General features: G+C 40.5%; 1 protein-coding gene across 5 annotated transcripts in view; it reads left to right on the plus strand.

Moving 5' to 3' along the window:
• The window catches only part of LOC120571276, a 40375-nt gene extending 19636 nt beyond the window's left edge, over window positions 1–20739 (plus strand). For 2 of the 5 annotated variants that reach the window (XM_039820132.1, XM_039820135.1), the window contains 24 exons: window positions 528–629; window positions 728–776; window positions 872–949; window positions 1301–1912; window positions 1999–2073; window positions 2364–2500; window positions 4471–4572; window positions 4723–4780; window positions 4941–5041; window positions 8795–9647; window positions 9746–9867; window positions 9966–10088; window positions 10254–10311; window positions 11256–11390; window positions 11597–11689; window positions 11780–11956; window positions 12186–12449; window positions 13186–13260; window positions 13362–13495; window positions 13594–13740; window positions 14956–15013; window positions 15106–15165; window positions 15289–15387; window positions 18175–20739. In XM_039820132.1, the coding sequence (XP_039676066.1) occupies window positions 528–629; window positions 728–776; window positions 872–949; window positions 1301–1912; window positions 1999–2073; window positions 2364–2500; window positions 4471–4572; window positions 4723–4780; window positions 4941–5041; window positions 8795–9647; window positions 9746–9867; window positions 9966–10088; window positions 10254–10311; window positions 11256–11390; window positions 11597–11689; window positions 11780–11956; window positions 12186–12449; window positions 13186–13260; window positions 13362–13495; window positions 13594–13740; window positions 14956–15013; window positions 15106–15165; window positions 15289–15387; window positions 18175–19808 (5346 nt within the window). In that variant the 3' untranslated portion in view covers window positions 19809–20739. The remainder of the gene's footprint in view (window positions 1–527; window positions 630–727; window positions 777–871; window positions 950–1300; window positions 1913–1998; window positions 2074–2363; window positions 2501–4470; window positions 4573–4722; window positions 4781–4940; window positions 5042–8794; window positions 9648–9745; window positions 9868–9965; window positions 10089–10253; window positions 10312–11255; window positions 11391–11596; window positions 11690–11779; window positions 11957–12185; window positions 12450–13185; window positions 13261–13361; window positions 13496–13593; window positions 13741–14955; window positions 15014–15105; window positions 15166–15288; window positions 15388–18174) is intronic. The other 3 variants (XM_039820134.1, XM_039820133.1, XM_039820136.1) reach the window with 3 other exon arrangements.
• The last annotated feature ends 2188 nt before the right edge of the window (window positions 20740–22927 follow it).

A 22927-nucleotide genomic window follows, 5' to 3' on the forward strand; every position in this document is an offset into this window, starting at 1 on the left:
TTTACCACTACTTAGTTATTATACAAGACAGAAAAAAAAACCTACTGTAATTAGTTCTGCAGTCATTTTAACCCTTGTGTTGACTTCGGGTCACATTGACCCCTTTTCAATTTTTGTTTTACATAGAAATAAGCGCTGAAAATGTGTAGAAGAAAAATGTAACAATTTAAAATGTTGGAAAAAGCAAAAACAAACTGTGAAAAAAAGGCGTCAAATTTTTTTTAACGTTGACGTGACGACAACACAAGGGTTAAACATACTTTGATTATTCACAATTTGTTTCCCAAATAGTAACAAATTGCTACATTGTAATTGTTAATCTGTTTTAAGATGCATCGGTCAATACTGTTTGTTAGTTTTAGCTGGTTCCTTTTCATCCTGGGGACCATGAAGCCACATAAATAAGTACAATAATCTCAACAAAGGAGGGTCTAAATATTTGGTGTATTAGATATTGTATACATATAAGTGTAACGAAAAACAATTCCCGGTTTGCTCGACTAAACATTTGTGCTTTGTGTGTGTAGGACCGTTTCCACCCAGGCTCCCAGAATTCGAGCACAGATGCAGAGACCTTATTGGACTTGGCAAAACAGGCAACGCGTTTTCACTCCATATCACACGTACAGGTATTCTATACCAGAAATTAAGTTTCTGTACCATCTTCATGTAGCCTCTCTAGCCATGCACCAATGCTTTTGTCTCCATTATTTTCTGCCTTTTAAAGGTAATAAAGTTGAACAAGCCCATTTGGGAGCCCTGCTCGTATTCTAAAGGTGAGTCTTTGTCTTTGTATTGCAATGAATGTTCAATATTGGCATCTGTAACTGAATAGATTTTTTTTTGGCTGATTTATACTATTTTGTTCCAGCAACATTCATCCTGGCAGCTGCAGCTAAGAGAGAGAATGTATACTATAAACCCCAAATAATGCCTAAAAAGAAGCTGGGTAAGTCAAGCAGAATACTAATTTTGAGAGTAATGTTGATGTTTTATGTGCAGTATGACAGTGGTACCAGTAAGACTATGGAAACATTCATATTTGGAGTATTTCAGGCTTGGGTTCCCCTGATGGGAGATTTGTTTGTTGTTGTTTTTTATTTTATTTTGTGTAGCAGAAAAGAAAAATATAACAAGCATGCATGTTGCTTTCTGCTAATTGGCTTTTATGTTCACCTCATCCACTATTTTCCTTATCATTTATTGCATTTGTATTATTGCTTATAATGTGATGCTTATAAAACAGTGTTGATAATTTTATAATCGAATGCATTTTTTTTATGACGTGGATGTTTCTCAGTCCCCAGAAAAACCCTGAAAGATGTCGACAAGGACAGTCAGAATAACAGCAGCATGATGGAGGGGGGTGAGAAAACGTGTCAAAGATCTACAGACAATAGTGAGGTGACCCTGAAAAAGATTTCAGTAGAAGTTGGTGCTGAAGTCACCAATACACACGGTGTAGAAACTTCTACACCCAGTGAAAAAGAATCAGAGCAGAGAAGGGAGGTGTTTTCAAAAACTAGTTCAGAGGAGATAAAGAATGCAGGAAGTGAGACATGCCAGGCGATAAAGGTGAAGATAGAAGACCTAAAGGAGAAGATAGAAGACCCTAGAATGAGAGAACCAAGTGGGCAGACACTAGAAAGCTGCAAGGACACAGACAAGAATTCAAGGACAGATGGCAAAGATGCCCTGACACAGTTGACCCAGAAAAGGAAAATCTCACAGGACACCTGTCCTGTTGAGAATGCCAAGCAAGAAATAAGCCATAAAAGGCAGCGGCTCACCTCCAAAGAAGACGCATTCTGTAAAGAACCGCAGAACTTGCCAAGTTACGAACACGAGGAGGTAACCACCGCAGACAAGGGAGAAAGTGGCAAACCAAGTCATGAAACTGCAAAGGACAAAGGTATGTAAATGCCATATTGAGGTTTTTGGAAGATTTATTTTTTTATTTTTTTCTCAGTGTTTCTATGAAAATGTTTGTTGTTACAGCATCTTCTAACGTGAACCACCAACAAGATCAATTGTGGAAGTATGTCAAGAGGAAGAACCGAGATCCTGTCGTTGGTCAGTGCCTTTTTTTTTTTCTTTTTTTTTATTTTATTTTTTATTTTTTTAAAGAATCCATGCTCGACCTAATGTAAAAGAGTCTTGTGTGATCTACTGTATTGTAGAATACTTGGTCAGTTCGGTCTACTGTTAATGTTGTTTTATTGATAACTGATCATATTTTGATTCCCCATAACATTTTATTGTTGTTTGCTTGAGCTTCATTCATTTTCTAATTAAATAAGAAAGTTTCTATCCAGGGAGGCGATTTCTTACACAATATTAATAGTTAACAATATATCTTCTAGGCTTAAGTGAACTTCTTGAATGCCACTGCGATGAGTGTGACCCCATCTACTTTTGTGAGTGCTGCTCTCTGAAGATCCCAGAGAAGGACATCATCACCCATGTTACCGGACCCTACCACCAGAAGAGCTACCTGGTGGTGAGTAAATGTTAAAAGGTTAGGTTTGGATTTTTTTGAGTCCATTTTATTGGACCTCTCATATGCGATATGTAGGGCTGAACGATTAATTGCATTTGCGATAATATCGCGATATGTTAGAACGCGATTTCCTAATCGCAAAGGCTGCGATTTGGTCACGTGACTCACGAGAGCAAATCAGTCCCGCATCAGACATCAACTAGGTAAATAGAAGTCGCATCTATACACGTTGAAAAGCTTCGAAGGCGACTCACAAAAATGGCAGACAGACTAGAACGACTGATAAGTGTCTGAATGTACTATTCTCTATGACCTCTCTTATACAGATATAAATGGAAAGGCTGCTGCGTGGAGAAAAGTTGCCCAGGACGTTGACATGTCACGTCGGTTAAATGTGATATAGCGGTATAATGTCAATAGTTCGATGTCTGTTGCTAGCTAAACAATTAGCATTAGCAGGTTTGTTTATCAGTACCATAGCAACGCTAACTGTACGCCATACCAAAGCCGGATATATTAGAAGTTCTTTGGCCATACCTTGAGCAGATTTCTGTCATTCAAACAACTCTGAGTTGTAGTTTAAAATGTGTAAGGGTTTTATTCGGGCTCCAGTCCATACATGCAGTTAATGAATACAGGCACGCAGAACTGAAGGCTCGGTTAGCAACGATTAGCTCTGATTAGCGGTTAGCTCCGTTATAAAGATATGGAGTGGAGGAGACTGCCGCGGAGAGGGGTAACAACCAGACTCTGATAAATGACGTTCGGGGAGCTTTCACGTTGTTTCAACGGTTTTATTAGTACAGTTAGCTAATCCCACGGCAACACCTGCATGCTACTACTAACGTAACGATAGCCGCTCTGAGCAAGTGCAGCGTCGTTGATGCTGTCATGCACACGGCACGCAACCATACTTCATGAAGGGAGGGAGGTCCTCCAGAGCTCCTCTCTGTGCGCTGTTAAAGAAAATACACCGATGTATGTACTTATTTAACTGTCTAGTAAAGTTCAAAGACAGTGTTTAAAAAGTGCAATCCACATGTTTACATATGTCTGTGTAAATAATAATTAAATCTAAATACTACTAAGTGTGGTAAAGCCACATTTGTTATATTTCTGCAATCTGCACTTTAGTGTGATTTGTTTCTGACTTCCATATGAATGTTTACACCATGCTTGGTCAGTGCTCAATATACTACTGTGATTGAAGTAGTTAAATAAAAGATGTAATTCATATAAATTCATTCATCACCTAATTTCATCATCACATACAGACCTGGCCTCCAGGAAAGAACAGGTTGTTTAGTCTATCTAATCTTGTGTTTTTCATACTATACAATGATTTATTGCTAGTTTTTGTTGAATAATACAGAAGACAAAGAGCTTAAAAAATAATCGCATATTGAATCTCAATCGCAATATTTTTGAAAAAAATCGCAATTAGATTATTTTCAAAAATCGTTCAGCCCTAGCGATATGTACATTGAAAGGCTTGTAATCCTTCCTCCTCTCCATACTGGCCATGAAGAGATACCTTCATAGAGCAAAGAAGTGGGGGACAAAATCCACAGTGCTCGTTCTGTGCATTAAAGCATGCCAAGTTAACAAAGTTCGAAAAATGTTAAGTTGAATCAGAGTGGTAGAGAAGTTTTAAAATACAGTTGTTTAGGGCTGCAGCTATCTATTCTTTTTGTAATCGATTAATCTAGCACTTTATCGATCGATTAATCAGAATTTCTTTTTCTCGTTTTTTTTAAATAACCAAAACTAGGGAAAAAAGCAAAAATTTTGGAAAAAAAAGCAAAATTTTGGGGGAAAAAAGCAACATTTTTGGAAAAAAAGCAACATTTGTATTGCCTACATTGCTTACAATATCATCTCTAAAATAACTAAACATTAAGTGCATTTAAGTGCCATATTACATTACATTGTAGTAGTAATGCCTTCTGAAAGAGCATTTCTGACATTAGGGGTTACAGAGACTCCCACCCCCACCATTGATTCACCAGAGGGAGGAGATCAGACGTTTGGCTGCTTCGTTTGAACAAGAAAATGGATATGGAGAGGCTCAGGTTTGGTCCTCGTTCTTTCATTTGTGGAAATTGTTATAACTGTCACTTCATAAACTGAGATAGAAAATAGAACCATTTTCCTTTGGCCAGCCCTGGATAATGTATAACATTATAAGGTTTTACCAATTGTTGTTGATGTCTGGACTCCAGGTTGTTGATCTGGATGAGGAGATTTACAATAACCTCTCAAAGCAAAGCTTTGAATCAGGTAAGGTTACACCCTTCCTTAATTTTGAGACTGTTTTTCTTTTCTTATTTTTTTCTTAGTAGTTTTGGTTGAAGCTGATTTATTTCAATTAACACGTGAATACAAAAGTCACAACCTTTACTGTACAGTATTTCTTCTGTATTTCCCATAATCTACACAGCCATGCAGACAGTGAAGGCACTTCGGGATCAGCAGCACAGTGGGCGTGAACTTCCTGTGGACACCTCGGTCACCCTTGATGCTGAAAATGAGCTCTGTCAGGTCAGACAATTTGGCATTATACAACAAGTAGATCAACAAGGCAATCTGATTGGCCAACTAGACATTGAAATAGTGATCAAATCAGAATGACCGCACACCATGCTCATCACTATAAATATCACTCTGGCATTTCCATGGCAACACTGTATCTTCCAGAGTTGAATCAAAAACCTGTTTTTGAAATGTTTTTATTCATGAAAATAAATCACAAATCTATTTTTCTTTTCTTTTTTCGAGATCTTAGTTATAACAAGATTCAGAAACTCAGATTACACAGATTACCCTTAAAGAGGCTTTAGAATGTTTAAAGGGTAACTCTCGCAAAAATGCAACCTAGGGTCTTTTTGAAAATATACCCGAGTCAAACTTTCATTTAAAAGCATAATTAGGACGGAAACGCCACTTTTAAGATTTACCGTAATTTAGTTTTTCGGTCAAATGGCCTTTTGAATGGGAGTGCTAGAGGCACTACTATGATAGCATCAGAATCGCTATTTTTAAAACACAAAGAAGGCTCGACACAACATGAGATGTTGCTCGAAGTCTCACCAGGGGCTCTACACATGAACTCCAGCATTGAGAACGCTCAATGGTGTGTTTTGCCCCCAACTGCTCCTTCCAGGCAGTGCTGCGGTCGCTGCCTTCAAGGCACTTAACCTTAACCCTAACCATAACAAAAAAACACAGATAAACATTGAGAACATTGTTTGTGTACACAGAGTTTACTAAAAAAGGTTTTGAACAAGTCACTTTAGCTGTTGTTGTTTCTGCTTGCAGCCATCTTGCTAGTCAAAAGTAGTCGATCTCCAGATGCAACGTAACGGGGAGGACAGTAAAGATGGAAAGCTCCTAAAGCTTAGTTCCATATAAATGCACAGATAATACATTGTTTTGTCGTTTGTGAAAAACAATATTGACCTTTGTTGTGTTTTAAAAAGTTAAAACAATGTTAATATTTGGTACCAATGTACTTTTAATGTTTTGAGGTAGTCACAGACGTGTCTGTCAATTTGCATACAGGAGGAGACTTGTCTAAACAGGAAAGATAACATCTGTCCCAGCCTTTTGAGAGCCTCCCCTGCTGTGCCGACACTAGATTAGAACAAAGGAATGTTTATCTCTGTAAGATTGAATAGAATGGACCCTCCCATTATCTGTGTCCGGGAGCAACCCCCAGTGTGCATGCTAGAGGTATGGCCTCACCTAAGGCAATGAATAAAGCCAATGAGATGCTCCCAAACACGTCGCCATGCCAACGACGGACCAATGAGAATGGGTTTAATACACGTGGGGAATGGAACCACCCCTAGGTCCAGGGATATGGAGAACGGGCAGAGGGAGATTCGTGGCTGTTAAAGTGTGACTCCCAAAGGGGAAGCATGTTTTTGAAGTCTGCTGCTGGCAGTGTTTTCAGTGTTTTTAGTGTTCTATTGTTTTGACATGTCATTCATATCATTCTGTTTAGTTAAATCTTTTGTTAATTCTTCATTGGACCCAAGCCTCTCCTTCCTCAGAGATTCAACGAACACGTCCCAGAATTTTTCTTAACAGTCTTGTAGTTGAAAAAGGAGCCTCCTATAAGTGACATTTCCTCCTACGGAGTCCGTTCATTCACATTTGTAGATCGACTCTTTTTGACTGGCAAAGATGGCTGCGAGCGGAAAAAACAGCAGCAAAGTGAGTTGTTCAAAACCTTTCTTTTAGTAAACTCTTTGTACACAAACAATGCTCGAGTTCATGTGTAGAGCACCTGGTGATACTGAAGTTTCATGTTGTGTCGAGCCTTTAGTGTTTTAAAAATAATGATTTTGATGTGATCATAGTAGTGCCCCTAGCACTCCCATTCAAGAGGCCATTTGACCGAAAAACGAAATTACGATAAATCTTAAGTGGCGTTTCCGTCCTAATTATGCTTTTAAACGAAGGTTTGACTCTAAAATAGGCAACGTGGCAACACTTTCCTGAAGCCAAATGGCGTGTTATCTGTACGCATTTTGAGCTATCAACGTGTATGTCTACGCTGTAAACAGGGGATGTAAACATACACACCACGTGGCGTCGCCACGTTGCGCGTTACCGCGAGAACATGCCGTACTATCGCGAAAACGTCGCACACGTGTAAAAAAAGAAAAGGGAGAGAGAAAAAGGTTGTGTTTAGGAAAAGAACATTGGGAAAGGCTTTAGTAACCCAAAAGAACGACAAAAACACGAAGAAAAAGATTCATTCATATTATGTTCTGTTCACATGTTCTGAGGTTGTGTGCTGCATTATGCACAAAAAATGGCCTCCTGCTATTTTACAGTTCATGTTATGAATAAATTAATTTAGACGGAACCCTACCGTAAGCGGCAGCTGCCTCTGACAGTGATGCACATACTTTTCCATAATAGTCATTATGTTCGCTGCAAAAACTAAATCACCTGATTAATGCAATGTAATTACAACATCTCCCGGCCATTTTAATCACAGAAAGCTGCTACCAGCCAGGCTAAAGCTAATATAGTTAGCCTAAAGAAACGAGGGCATCTGTCTCAACTAAGGTTATGGTTTCGGAGCTGCGACGCTGGAAACGTAACACTAATCTACAACAGCAGTCTGTCTGTCTGTCTGTTATAATGTCATTTACACTGATTTAAGTGCTCTTGGATACACAGTTTGTTGCAAGTGTGTGACATGCAGGCTCTGCATGCACAGCAAACCAACAATCAATGTTGATAAATGTATCAAACAGCCAAAGCAGGCCCCACCAGTCGACCGCAACCTGAAATTTAGAGGAAGCAACATGCATGCATTATTGATATCATTCACTTTAGCCTGGATTGATAGTATTATATGAATACAATAGTGTCATGTCAGTCAACCAGTGTATTTAACCATCTAATTTCCCTCTCCAACATCACTTCAGAAGAGTAGTCACAGCGCTTACTTGCTTTGGTTTTTGTAAAGCACGTGTCAAACTCAGGGCCTGCGGGCCAAATCCGTCCCCTCGTAAGTTTTGATCCGGCCCGCATATCAATTTAGGTTCACAATAGATTTTGGCCCACCTAGTTGTGCGCAGAAACCAAAAAGACAGGAAACTCTTTTCAAATTCTAATTATGCAACACTCAAAGCAGAATTTGGCAGATTTCCCAACTTTGAGATTCAGGAATTCCCACAGAAGCAGAGAGTTTTCATATTTAGGCTGTGAAACAGATTGCTGTAAAAAAAAAATGTAATAATTGTTTTGCAAAACTCTATGATGGCTAAGGAACTTTTTTTAGGGCTTTATGTCGACATAACTGTAAGTGAGAAAGCTATATGAGACATGCAATAATACAATAAAATATATTTGACTTAGATTAAATAAAAGCATGTTAAACTCTACATGTCTGGCCCCTGATGGGATTCTTATTTCCAAGTGTGGCCTTTAGTGAAGTTGAGTTTGACACCCCTGTTGTAAAGCATTAAAGTTCAACAAAGACTGGTTCACCTTTTTCTTTTCTATGTAGATGCACTCCCTTACAAAATCACCCCATTAGTTGAGAATTATTTAGTATTTGTAAATAGGCAGTCTTTTTTTCATATCGCAATATATATCGCCTCATTTTTTTCCAATATCGTGTAGGCCTATAGGGAAATAAGTTTGAACCCAAACAACTGCATGGTGAGTTGATGAAACGACTAACAAGGAAATGCAGCTTCATGTCAGCCTGATTAGTGATTAGCTCTTTGAGCGGTGTACTTAATATGGTTGTTTCATTTAATTTCACAGGTGGTGAAGATGGAGATTGATGAGGCAGGCACCCCCCTGATTGTTTCAAGAAGTAGTGAGGTCAAAACCGAATTAACTTCAAACACAACCGTTGGACCATTACAAAAATCAACCACTTCCAAATTGTGGGGGCCATCTCAAACTAAAGCAAATCTGGATTCTGCTGCAACTAACTCCACCATAACAATGACAGCCATCTCCAAGCTTCCAGTCAAATCTTCCAACTCTACTCTAGACACCACCAAATCGACAGCACCCATCTCCAAACTCTCAGCTGCCCCATACAGCTGTACTACAGTCACCAACAAATTGAGACAAACTGCCAACGAAAGTACAGCAACCACCTCTAAATGTACAGCATCCTCCTCCACCCCTAGTGCCACCATCTCAAGCACGACCTCAACCACAAAATCTGCAACATTGTCCAAACCACCGGAAAGAACTGGAGCTGCAGCCAAAGTTCCAGGGACTTCATATAAAGCGGCCACCGCCTCTAACATGGAATCCACAGTATTGCCTGAAGCTGCCTGCAAAACTGCACCTGTCTCTAAAATGGAAAATGTCTCGAAAAAATCTGAAAATGCATCCAAAACTGTGGTCGCATCTCAAATTACGATGAAATCTGTAGCCCCTGCTAGAATGACTAAACCATCAGTTCAATGTGAGAACACTCAAGACTGTGTCAAGGCTGCACATATAAGGAGTTATGCGGGATCAACTGTTGATGTTGCATCAAAGATTCATAAGAGTAAGGCACCTGCAGCTCCCCACCTGCACGCCAGGTCTGAAAATAAGAATCCACTACATACCTCCGCAAGTAAGACAAAGCCAAAGGAAACCTCTCCTAGAGTTGGTAAGTATTATTATTTTTACAGGAAAAATAACTCCGTCTCTATGAATTGGTCTCTTTTTGGTTTAATCAGATGTTTGCATGGTTTCTTTACTTTATAGGCTTAGACCAGCTGATTGTAGTGAGATGTGGAGAAAGGAAGCGAGTCTACTGTCAGCTGTGTTCAGTCGTGTTGACGAGTTCCAGTCACCCAATGGAATTCACCCACCAGTTTAACTATGTGGTACGTGCTTTATAAGTCTGGTTGTAGAAAAAGTATGTAGCTTGTAAAGCAGGGCAGTATTACAGATGCTAACTGTGTGCCCTTAATGATCTTACTAGAAAAAGCAGCACCCTGGGTGGAATGCCACGAAAGACAAGTCGATCGAGCTGCGGAGCAAATTGGCCAAGATAGTGAGCCACTTGGCTGAGGTTGAGAAAGATGTAGGATCCCCATCCAATAAGGTGACCCACTCAAGCCTCCTTACACATTCAAAATCACCCAAAATTGACAGTCTGTGTGGTTGTTAATCTGCTTTAAGGGTGTGATGCAGTGTGTACAAGAATTGGCTTTAAAAAAAATGATGGCTTTTAATTGTATGAGTGTTTTTGTGCCTTACTTTCTGCTAGGAAGTGGAGGTGAAGATTGAGGAGTACAAAGAGCTGGCAGATCTTCCAGTGGTTGAAGGTAACTCACCAAAACATGACTTACAATGTAAAAAAAAAAAAAAGAGCCCTCTGCTGTTTGTTGAACTGTTCAGCAATATTAGCGGAGAACTGTCTGAGGAATTATCCCGGCAAAAGCACAATACTGCAGATGTTTATTTTTATCTAGAGAAAACCCCTTTTACTGTAAAACTATAATATCAAGTTTATCTGTAAGTTAAAGAAAATTGTTTGGAAGAGAAGAGAATAATTAAAAGCAGCCAGTTGTATAAATAAATGAAACACAAAAAAATATTTCTAAGCATAATGAGGTTTTAGTTGGAGAGGGAATTCCATGTGCCTATTGGTAAGAATATAACTAAGTATCAGAGTAGCACAAGTTGATCTCAGTTTCAAGGTGGTTTATTGTACATTTAATATCCCTGAATCTGCCCTACCAAAATGAAGACCGTTATATAGCCTAGGTAGATGTATGGAAAAATACATATGCTATAAACAATAGTTTCTTTGTTCCCATTGAAAAACATGTCATCAGAGATATAGGATAGTTATTGGGTTTAGCTTTCATAAACAGTGGCATCTGCCTTTCTACATCTGTTCTCACACATCCGTATAATGGACATGCTAGACTCTTATACCCCTTTTCCACCAAAGTTTGCGTGTATATGTGGGGTTTTTAAACACAGGTTAACCTGAAACTAGTCAATAGACTCCTTTCCCATGGTCAGTAGACGAGTATGCCTATCTGTAAGATCTGATTTGGCTTAAAAAAAAGTATGATCTGATATGATAATGATGTGTTCCGTCTTCAGCATACACCATGTAATTTCATACCATATCAACCGTCTCTATTTACAGTCTTTGGTATCCAGATGAGCGGAGTCACAGTAATCAAACCTGAATAAATGATAAATCATTCATGCCAGTTTATATTCACAATTGTCTTAATTATATCTTGATTCTCAGCTATTGAAAGGCTGAAAGAAAAATTGGAACTGCGAGACTCGCAGGTCTTATCACCCCCCACAGCCGGTACTGCACAGGTTTTGAGACCGCAGTTTCCTTCCGCCAGTCCATATGAAGCTTCAAGCCCAGATGACGGTAAATTCAAGTGTCCTTTCTAAGCACCATTTAAGTTTAAAAATGTATCTGTATTTTTAATCCACATGGATTTTTGTTGTTGCCCCATCTGAATTTTATTCTGAACTTGAGAAACTCATGTCTTTGGGATGTTATTAGAAGACCTGTGAATGAGGCCCAGAAGTACGTAATTATATTAAACCAATCACTGCAATTTTGTCTCTCAGGGATGTACGTGCAACAGGAAGAAAAACGTTCTGATAACCAATCAGAGCAGGAGAAAAAACATGAGCTCAAGGCACTATTGATCCAGATTCCAGGTGAGAACCCACACGCCTACACACAAGATTGGTCCAGACGCTCTACTCTTATACAATTCACACTTTTTGATATATTGGTTCTTAATTCAGAAATTGAATCCAGTTCAAAAGAGGAAGAAACTCTTGCTGTGAGTCAGTCGGCCAGAGCTCAGAGCGTAAAAAGTTCAGAGCCAGAAGCTAATGACACAATTTCAGACCAGCATCATTCGTGGCCGATCTTGAATAAAAATGAGCCCAATCCTAGCGTTCAAGACGCAGGCCTTGCAGGTATGTTGGTTCTGTGTCATACTCATGACTCACTCATATTTTAAGTCACTATTATCATTTGCCATTTGTGTATTATTTTTGTAAAATTAACCAATTGTAGATTCCACTGTTCATACATTTAAATATACAGTGTCTTGTCATTGTTAGTCCTAGCAATCATGCTATTGTTATGTTTTCTCTTCCTTCTCATTTACACAAATCTACCATCTCAATCATCCCTACCTCCCAGCAGTCCAAATGCAGAAGCCTCAGGGTGCCGCTGACTCCACAGGCAGGTTTGCTCAAACCTTTGATCCTGAGAAGAGACAACAGCAGGAGAGAAGTGATCCAAAGTTACAGGACACGCGGAAGGTGCTGGAAGGCTCTCAGGAAACATCACTTGTAAAATTCTTCAACCAGAACCTGCCCTCTTATGCTACAACGGTGAATACAGAACAACAGAACCAACTAAGACCCAGCGAGAAAGCAGAACGTGTATCAAAACACTCACCAGGTAGGTGTTAAACGTACAATATCTTATTTGAAAGCCAGTAGTGGTCTCTAAAATGAAATCTATGAGAAAAGACGCAGTTTGGTGATGTCATGAAGTAGCGTGCGGTCAGGGGAGTTGTCCTAACCACCACTGCAGTCGGATTCCGATTTTTCATTGAGTTTGACCTGCCGATACAGATTTTAGCCGATTGTTTTTAATTTTTTTTCTAACCACTTTACAGCACACACAAATATTTATTTTCTATCTTCTCTTTTATAGAACATTTTTCATAGAACATTTTTGAATAGATAATCGATTGCTATAAAATATAACTATATAAATTACTCTTGGTGTGGGAAATTCACACACATATAAAGTGCAATGTTATAGAAGAACCATTTCCTTCTTTTCACATCCAAAACCCGCCCTATGAAGCAGCTTGATTGGTTGGGGTTAGGCATTTGACCTCGAGTGGTTAAGGTTAGGATAGCCGATTGGTAAGGGGATAGGACCTGAACAAATGGGGTTACGTTACCTTGCGTAAGCATGGACGCCTGGCCAATAAATGCTATTGAAGGGCGGGTCTTGGCGTGGCCATAGTGGGATTTGTAATATCGCGGGCGGCAGAGGGAGGGACCGCAGTGCTCGCTAACGTTAGCTTCTTGTCTCATCTGGGGTCTAATAAACAGTAAATTCATCAATTGCATCATCATGCATACAGTCATTTTTGGACAATAATTTTGTATGGTTTTCACAGGGAAAAGCGCACGGAGCTGCAGTAATTTGTCTACATTCTTGAGGGTGTTGGAATATGACCTTGAACCAATCATAGGTAGGGTGTGTTTCCTTCCACAGCAAACCTTATTCACTCCCATTAGTTCATGTCATTTCACAAAGGCATACAATATGTTAAAGACAGCATGTCGTCATCAGGTCTGGGATCTGTGTGGGAGTGTCGAGGGATAAAGCAGAATTCGTTCTACCTTTGTGAGAGCTGCAGGGAGACGCTCTCCTTCGGTGACATCTGTCGACACATGCGTAGCAATGAGCACAAGCTCAAATGCACTGTGAGTGTTGTCTCAATAATGCAAAATACAGTGCAACTACAATATAACGACCAAAGTATTTAACAATTGCTTCCATGTTTTGTTTTTTTGTATGACAGATGCATGTGTTTCAGTGGAGGCACTACCCTCTGGATCTGCACTTCTGGCTGGAGGAGGATCTGCACCAATGGATGAAACTGGAACTTTTAAAGGAAGTAGCCCAGATGCTCTCAGAACAGGAGCGTTACAACAAGATAGATGCACAGGTAACATGTTAGGTCCATGTATCATGCATGTTATCTCAAATGCCCATGGGGTATCTTTGGCAAGATATGGTTATTAATGTATTTGTTGTGTTTTTAATAAGCACTGTAAATTGTGTTATTTAGGGTGTGGCAATTCCACTCTGACAAATGGGACAAACAAAAATCTCTTTCAGTGTTGTCACATATTAATGCTCAGAGCGTGGCATCAACCTTGGCCTTTTTTGGTCATTAATAACTAACTAACCCTCTGCTAGTTTTCCCAAAGGTCAAGGCTTGACCCTTTTTGTTACTTTCCCACTGATGCGATGGGACTGTTCCCCCAGAGGCATCTTAGTCTGGTCTTAATTACAGATTTACTAACCCGCAAATATCTTTACTTCTACTGCAGTGATGAATACTAACAAACCTTTTTGTCATGCACATTCCAAGAACCCTCATGTTACATTTATGATACTCTGGGGAACAATCAGGTTTGCTTGGATTAAAAAGGTTACATGGTTCGATTCAAAATGATCAATAGGATAAGACATTACTGAGAGATGGAACTCCCTGGAAATTGATGATGGAGATGCTCAAAGATGACGACTCCGATGATTTCAGATTATAGGCAGCTTTATTCAATATTGAACAAGATTCTCATGAGGGAGAGCACCTAGCCATGCACCGCTGCACAGACTCAAGTGCTCTCTCCAAACTTCGGATCGACCTTACAGTCTTATAAATCCTGAAACCCTCATCCATGATTTTGTCCTAATACGGTCAGGTTCCCATGCTCTGGTAGACTCAAGTATCCTGTAGGTCCCCTCCAAAGGCCATCTGTTACTCAATCAGTTATTCAATTAGTTACTCAATCAGGGCCTCTAATTTGTTATTAACTTAGACATCTGAACCAGATCCCACCATCGCACGCATAGAGCCTCTTTGCCTCCCTGTGACCTTCTCCCTCGATCATAATAACACATTATAGAACATATGAAATATGAAAATACATTTGAGTACATGCAGGCTTGATTATTTCACCTATCAATTACTATGCAATAAAGAAAGTCAACCATGATGCAATATGTGTAATAAAGATATTCAAACATGATTATACATATGTGAATTTTCCCTTACAACAAGATGTTTCTTACGCATACAACTGCTTTATTTGTCTTAAAGTGGAAGCACACATCCATCATGGTAATTGTTGCTGTTTGTGTCTTCTCTTAAAAGGTTATAATCATGAGAGAGGATCTGTATGAATATGTCCGGACAGCTTCGTTCGATGAAGGTAACGTAAGCTTATTTTGCAAAGTGTACAGTGTGTATGGTCCATGGGAGTATACCATATTTAGTATCAACTGTGTTATTTGCTTTTTGTAGCTTTAAAAGTGGTGCAAAACATCACCAAAAGTCTACTCATCTCTACTCCACAACAAAAAGGTGAGTCCCATAAGCCCAGTTACAGGGTCATTTGCTTCTCCTTCTTATACACAGCTTAACTAGAGTGACTAATACAAGCAGGATATGGGTTACAAGCTCTGCGTTTTGGTTTCTGTTGCCCAGACCAGCAGCCTGAGGCCCGGCAGAGTCCAGAAGAATCTCTTCCCGTGAAGATGCAGCCAGCACAGGCACCTGAGACGGGCCACAGTGGCACAGGTTCAGGTCCACTCTTGTAAACAACTTGCTTGACTGTGCACACAAAATTTATTTTGTTACTAATTAACCAGAAGCTAGCATGACTTGCTTAACACTTGTAGGTTTGTCTTGGTAATTCTCCGTCTATTATAAATTTAAAATGATGTATTCATGTTTTCCGGTGCCTTGTTTGTAATATGGTGTATATTTGTGTCTTTTAATGTTATGTTGAGAATTCTGATGTTAACAAAATGTCTGAGCCTGCTTTGTGAATCTGACCCCACTTCTAATAAATCTTTTTTTATATACAGTGGCAAGAAAAAGTGTGAACCTTTTGGAATTTCATTGTTTTCTGAATAAATTTGTCATAAAAAGTGATCTGATCTTCATCTAAGTCAAGGGTAATGACAAACATAATTTGTCCAAAATAATAACAAACAAATTCTGACTTTTTATGTCTTTATTGAACACACTCATTCAACATTCAAAATGGAAGTGGAAAAAGTAAGTGAACCCTTGGAATGAATAACTGTTTGACCCTCCCTTGGCAGCAATAACCTCAATTTAAGTAATTTATAATTTATACTGTTTATTGATCCCCAGTGGGGAAATTAAAATTTCGCCAACCAGGCGCTTCCTGTAGCTGTGGATCAGACCTGCACATCGTTGAGGAGGAATCTTAGCCCATTCTTCCTGGCAGGCCTGCTTTAGCTCTGTCATATTCTTTGGACATCTCATGTGTATGGCCCTCTTGAAGTCAATCCGTAGCATTTCCATTCTTTTGTGACTTGCTCCGGTGTTTTGGGTCGTTGTCCTGTTGAATCACCCACCTTCTACACAGTTTCAGCTGACATACAGACATTCTCACATTATCCTGAAGAATTGTCTGGGAATTCATATTCCCCTCAATGATTCTAAGCTGGCCAGTCCCTGATGCAGCAGAGCAGGCCCAAATCATGAGGTTTCCTCCACCATACTTAACGGTTGGGATGATGTTTTCATGATATGTCGTGCCGTTTCTACGCCAGATGTAGTGCTGTGTGGTATTTCCAAATAGTTCAATATTGGTTTCATCAGTCCACAAAACATTTTGTCAATACCGCTGTGGAGTGTCAATGTGCTGTTTTGCAAACTTCAGGCTTGCAGCAATGTTCTTTTTAGTAAGCAGTGGTTTCCTTTGTGGTGTCCTGCCGTAGATACCCTGCTTGTTCAATGTTTTACGTATTGTAGACTCATGAACGGAGATGTTAGCCAGTTCCAATGATGCCTTCAAATCTTTGGCTGTCATTCAGGATTGTTTCTTGACCTCATTGATGAGTCTTCGTTGTGCTCTTGGTGTCATTTTGACTGGGCGCCCACTTCTTGGTAGAGTAGCAACAGTCCCAAAGTGTCTCATTTGTAGATTGTTTGCCTAACTGTAGACTGGTGAATTTCTAAAGTCTCTGAAATAACTTTGTAACCCTTGCCAGCTTTATGTAAATCAACAATTCTTGATCGTAGATCCTCTGAAAGCTCTTTTTGGCGAGGCATGGCTCACATAAGTGTGTTCTTGTGCAGCACAAACTCCAAAAGTTTGAGCGGTTTTTATTAGTCAAAGTAGCTGTAGTCCACACCTCCAAACTCATTGTCTTAAAGAGACTCCAGGTGCGCTATAACCTGACTCCATTTACCTTTTTTGAGGTCATTAACTCGAGGGTTCACGTACTTTTTCCACAAGCACTGAGTTTTTTTTTTGGTTGTTCTCAATAAAGACATGAAAGATTAAATTATTTTTTATTATTTTAGACACATTGTCTGTCAATACCCTTGACTTAGATGAAGATCAGATTACATTTTATGATAAATGTATTCAGAAAACCATGAAATTCCTAGCCTGGGCAAATTTGAGTTTTGCGCTGCAAGTCAGTCTGGCAACGAGCCCATTCAAACCATAGACAGTATATAATTCAAACCCATTTCCAATGTCCCCAAAATCGAGGCACCAATCACAACCACTGAGGCGGGCTTTACGCGACGACGATAGCGCAGCGACCATAGATATTGTTCTATATATGGCAGCGACGGCGAGCAGCTTTTTGTTTACATTCAACATGACTGCTACAGAAGCCGTGCTTCACGTGCTCGGCTATGACCGGCGACCGGCAGGTCAGTCTGATATATGCCGATTTCATGCCGGTCAACGCTACGATTCACTGACCACATAAGTTATACGAGTTACAGTTCTCAAGGACGCGCACACACATGGACGCGACAGCGCCGTCTCTTTTTCCTTTCTCTCAAGTTTTCCGCTGTGTGGCGCGTACCCGCTCGCGGTGTGAAGCGCGTGTCCGCGCTATTCTCGCACATGTGTGAATTAACCTGCAACGTGTCAGCTGTTTGGAAATTCTTCAGCGTGTGTGCAGAAGATAACAAGTTTGCAATATGCAACACCTGCAAGGAAAAAGTAGGGCGTGGAAGGACGACACCAAAAAACAAAATCAAATTTCTTTTTGTTGGATATTGGATGTGAAACGCATCACCCGGATCGTTGGTCTGATTGGTTGAAGGACTATCCGATGCACCCAGAGGCATTTGAGCGACGTCCGTTGGTGACGCCCCTTTTGAAAATGAGCTGTCAATGAACCTTTCCCAGACCCGCTCTGTTACAACTGAGAAGGGTCAGGTGTCAACCAGGCTATGAATTTCCAAAAGGTTCACATACTTTTTCTTGCCACTGTATAATTTTTCGAGAACTCAGAACTGGTGCTTATCATCTCCTGTCTGTGCTGTAATAAATTCAAGGTTTTCTTATTCCTCCTCCATTGTCTCCCTTAGGAGCAAGACATAAAACTGAGAAACATAATTTGGAAGAAACAGTTGGAGATTTGGATGGGGTCAAACAAAGCACAGTCTTGAGTCGTCTGGATGTGACTAGTGTCTCCTCAAAGCCTGCTTCTGTTGTCTCTCGTATCCCTGGGACTGGAGCGTGTCTCAGTCCCCAAGAGCAACCAGAACCCAGACACCCAGTCTCACAGCACCAGAGGCCTTTCCCAGAGTTGCAGGTGAAACAGGCAGAGGTAAACTCAGAATCCCCATCTTCCTCTATTGTTAGTCCTAAAACAAGTGAAACCCAGTCAGTGTCTCCTAGAGATAAATACCTTCCAACCAGCAAAAAGAACAAAAGAAAAAAAAAAGAAAAAAGTAAAGGACCAACGGTTGGATCTGTTGAAACACTGGCCAGAAGTTTCCCCAGTAACCCCCAACACGAGGATCCTTTCAGTCAGTCAGACCCCCAAGTAGCCTCTGAGTCCACTTCTGTTAACCCTCCTGCAACATCCACCCTCCTGTCCTCTAAGGACAAAGACACAGGACCTGGATTTGATGAACGGGACACATCCATTGTGGACTGGACAGCGTTTACACGACTAATGGCTCTGGTGAGAGAGATAAAGTCTGAGAAAAATATGTCCTCTTGCACATCCACTCCAGGTTATGGTGAGACTACTACCTCCTGCGCTAACAATTCATCCGAAAGTGATATAGAAAGAAGATGGGATCCAAAGTCTGTGCAGACTAAAATGGCCAAAATAACAACGAGATGGGATGTAAAGTGGCATCCATCCTGTGCTAACTCAGTGGAGAAGTTCTCAACAGCAGCTCCTGTGATCTTGGGCAACGAGAACCAACTCTGCACCCCTAATGCCAACAACTCATCTCTTGAGGGCTCCGTTTCAACGAGTGGCGACCTTTTGCTCGGAGTGACAGAAGCCAATGCAGTCAGTAGCATGTTACCCTTTGCCAGCACTGCTGACCCCAGTGGCCCACAACGCCAGAAGAGTGTCGATGCTCAGAGCACCTCTGGAAACACAAGCCAGTTAAACCCTAGTTCCATCTACTGTGAAATCACTCACGATAACCCAAGAACGATACCACAGCCAAGAGATTGCACAGAGACTGACAACACTGGGGTCCGTCAGTTGCCCATTAACACCATCGTAACTGTCAGGCAAACCCCCCATCAGCAGCAGTTTATGGTTGGTTATAATGGACAGGCGGACCACACTGAGGTAAACAGGGGCAATCGGGTCACTCGCATCGTCTCCCCAGTTGGAACAGTGAGCCTCAGTGACGCTTCAGGAGGATATGGTCAGTGCAGTCAGATGGCCTATGTCATAAATGGACAGTCAGGTTATTTTTCTTCTGAGGCTGTTGGAAGTTACACAACACCCAACAACCCTCCTGTATACAGTGGGAGTTCCTACCAATGTGAGGGGCCCTCTACAGGGGAGTTCTATCCAAGCCAGATTTACCCAGAGCAGGAAGCAAACCGCTTCAGCCTGCAATCAACTGGACACAGTATAGCACCTCCACCGCTGGGAATGCAGCAGCAGTGGCTGTTACAGCAGCAGTACTCCTCATGGACAAGTAGCAACTTCCCTGGCTGCTGGAGATGGCAAAGTGACCAATGATGCTGCCTACGTAGGCGCTGTTCCATTCCCGAATCCAGCCAACAATTCACAAATATCAAGTTACCTGAACGAATATAGCACCAACAGTATTGCTCCAACTCAGAACAGCAACCACATAAAACAGAACACGCCTCAAGTTTACCTTAACCCTCCAATCATTAACAATCCTGCTACAGCCAACACTGACATCATATCCCAGGCATCTGCAAAGAGTTTTTTGTTGGCGCTCCCTCTGTGTTCAGTGCCACTCATCCATGAAACTACCTGTAAAACCATGTGAACAATCAGATCCAAGTTATTTCTGCTGTACGCTAATTAAGTAATGCTCTTTGTTTCTAGTAGACATAGTTTAGTTTAGACATATCCCGTCTTTTATCAGTAAGATGATAACTATGCGAACAAATAGCCGCCATTATGCTCCATTGTAAAATCCGGGAACAGCCAGACCCACGTGACACATTCTTCCAATCAGCTGCCAGTTTTCATTTTTTGGGCGACAATACAGATTAGCGCCGCCTGCTGTTAGCATGCGTATTACGTCTTACGCATGCGTAGAACGTACGCTCGTACGGGTTGGTGTGTCAGAGCCTTTAGGAACAGTACTGATCCTCCTAGCAAAAGACGACTTGTCTCGAGTTAGACCACAGTGGGGAAGATGTATCAAATCGATTTAAGTTCCTGCAACACCCTAAAAAACGTTTTATTAGTCCTGAATTTTTATGGATTTTGTGTCGGAGTAGCAACAGGCAGTTAATAAATTTGAAATTATAACTTGTTTTTCATTGCTTTACATATGAAAGATGTGTTTGGAAACCTTTCAAATATAATAGCTTTTGTTCAGTTTTTAACCATTTCCTGTAAAATGCAGTTCTTCTGTTAAATGTGAAATATATATTGTATGTTTCTTCCATAAATCTATCTTAATTTCCTATTTGGCTAAGACGAGTTTTGTTGTTTTTGTTTCTTGTTGTTTTTCGTAGAGAAATTACTTTATTAATAAAGATGGAATCTAACGGGTCACTTATCAACGCCCTACAACTCTTGGTACTTTGGCATCTCTAATATCCAAATTAGACAAGGGCACAGTTGCACCAAGGCTTTTTGAGTATTGGGAATAGGGATTAAAAAAAACTGTCTATATTCAAAAATCAATTTCTGCAGAATTGGGTTATACACTCACCTAAAGGATTATTAGGAACACCTACATTTCTCGTTAATGCAATTATCTAATCAACCAATCACATGGCAGCTGCTTCAGTTAATTTAGGGGTGTGGTCTTGGTCAAGACAATCTCCTGAACTCCAAACTGAATGTCAGAAAGAAAGGTGATCTAAGCAACTTTGAGCGTGGCATGGTTGTTGGTGCCAGACGGGCTGGTCTGAATATTTCACAATCTGCTCAGTTACTGGGATTTTCACGGACAGCCATTTCTAGGGTTTACAAAGAATGGTCTGAAAAAGGCAATACATCCAGTATGCTGCAGTCCTGGGGGGGTGAAAGTGCCTTGTTGATGATAGAGGTCAGAGGAGAATGGGCAGAGTAATTCAAGCTGATAGAAGATCAACTTTGACTAAAATAACCACTCGTTACAACCGAGCTATGCATTAAAGCATTTGTGAAGCCACAACACGCACAACCTTGAGGCGGATGGGCTACACCAGCAGAAGACTCCACCGGGTACCACTCATCTCCACTAAAAATAGGAAAATTAGGCTACAATTTGCACAAGCTCACCAAAATTGGACAGTTGAAGACTGGAAAATTGTTGCCTGGTCTGATGAGTCTCAGTTTCTGTTGAGACATTCAGATGGTAGAGTCAGAATTTGGCATAAACAGAATGAGAACATGGATCAGTCATGCCTTGTAACCACTGGGCAGGCTGCTGGTGTAATGGTGTGGGAGATGCTATCCTATCAATATGGGCCAACATTTCTAAAGAATGCTTCCAGCACCTTGTTGAATCAATGACACAAAGAATTAAGGCAGTTTTGAAGGCGAAAGAGGGTCAAACACAGTATTAGTATGTTTTTTTTCTTATAATCCTATAGGTGAGTGTAGACTGGGACACTAAATTTGACATACAGAATTTTTTTTCCAGGCTTCGTTAACTATTAAGCCTGTGTATCATTACACATGGTTCTTCCGAGATAAAAATAGGTTCTGTAGTGTGGTGGAAGTTTCATGCAGCAGAGTGAGTAAAGATGTCTTCAATAACAAAGATAAGGAAAATCAAACTGTCTTTGTTTGTTTTATTGTTTTCAAGCAGAAACACAACTTTCACAAAACAGAGTGCAATGTGGAAGAGTCATAAGTATTATTGCTCGAGAGTGGACAGCTGGTTTCACCGCACTGCTGCACAGTGCAGAGAAAGAGCTCTCAAAATACATGCAGAAAGTTAGTCTCTTATACACAGCAAACATAGAACACTTAAAGAGGTATGGTATGTAAATGTTTATATAAGGGGTTTAGATGGATGGAAACATCTGGAAATTGTAAATTAACATAGCAGAGGGGCCCCTAAAACAGAGGTGACGGTTTCCCCTATTCCATGTGGAAGGTATTGACTGGCGGTTCTCTGCTCCAATCATATACTCACACACATCACTTCTTATGTTATTAAACTAAGCATAGGGGGTATATACCATGCTTCAACATTAGAACTCCAGAGCGACTATTTTTGGGGATTAGATCAGTTGTCTCTCCGAGCTTCTGCAGAGCTTGTAGATTGATGCTGAATTCTTTGATGTAATAAACTTTATAATCAAGAACAGTGTCAAGCGGATTTCTTATCAACACTTAGTCGCAGCATTGTTGTTCGGACACCACAGAGGAAACTCAACGGTCAACGGTGTCTGACACCTAGAAAACCGGAACAGCTGAAAGGGTAAAATTTATGAAGCCTTAAGAGCAGGAAACGTCTGAATGCACTTGTCAAGGTGCGATGTATGTCTTTTCGCCCTCCCGCTTCTATGTCTGAACATTTGCCGTCTCTATGACCCTTAGGTCAAACCACAGTATGTGTGATGTCTATTTTAACAGGTGCTGGCGCGTTATCACAAAGAAACAGTTAACCCCTTTTGCACTGGATAACCTTTTCAGTACATCAGTGTTCATATGTT

This window comes from Perca fluviatilis, chromosome 13 (genome assembly GCF_010015445.1).
Source record: "Perca fluviatilis chromosome 13, GENO_Pfluv_1.0, whole genome shotgun sequence".
Lineage (NCBI taxonomy): Eukaryota > Metazoa > Chordata > Actinopteri > Perciformes > Percidae > Perca > Perca fluviatilis.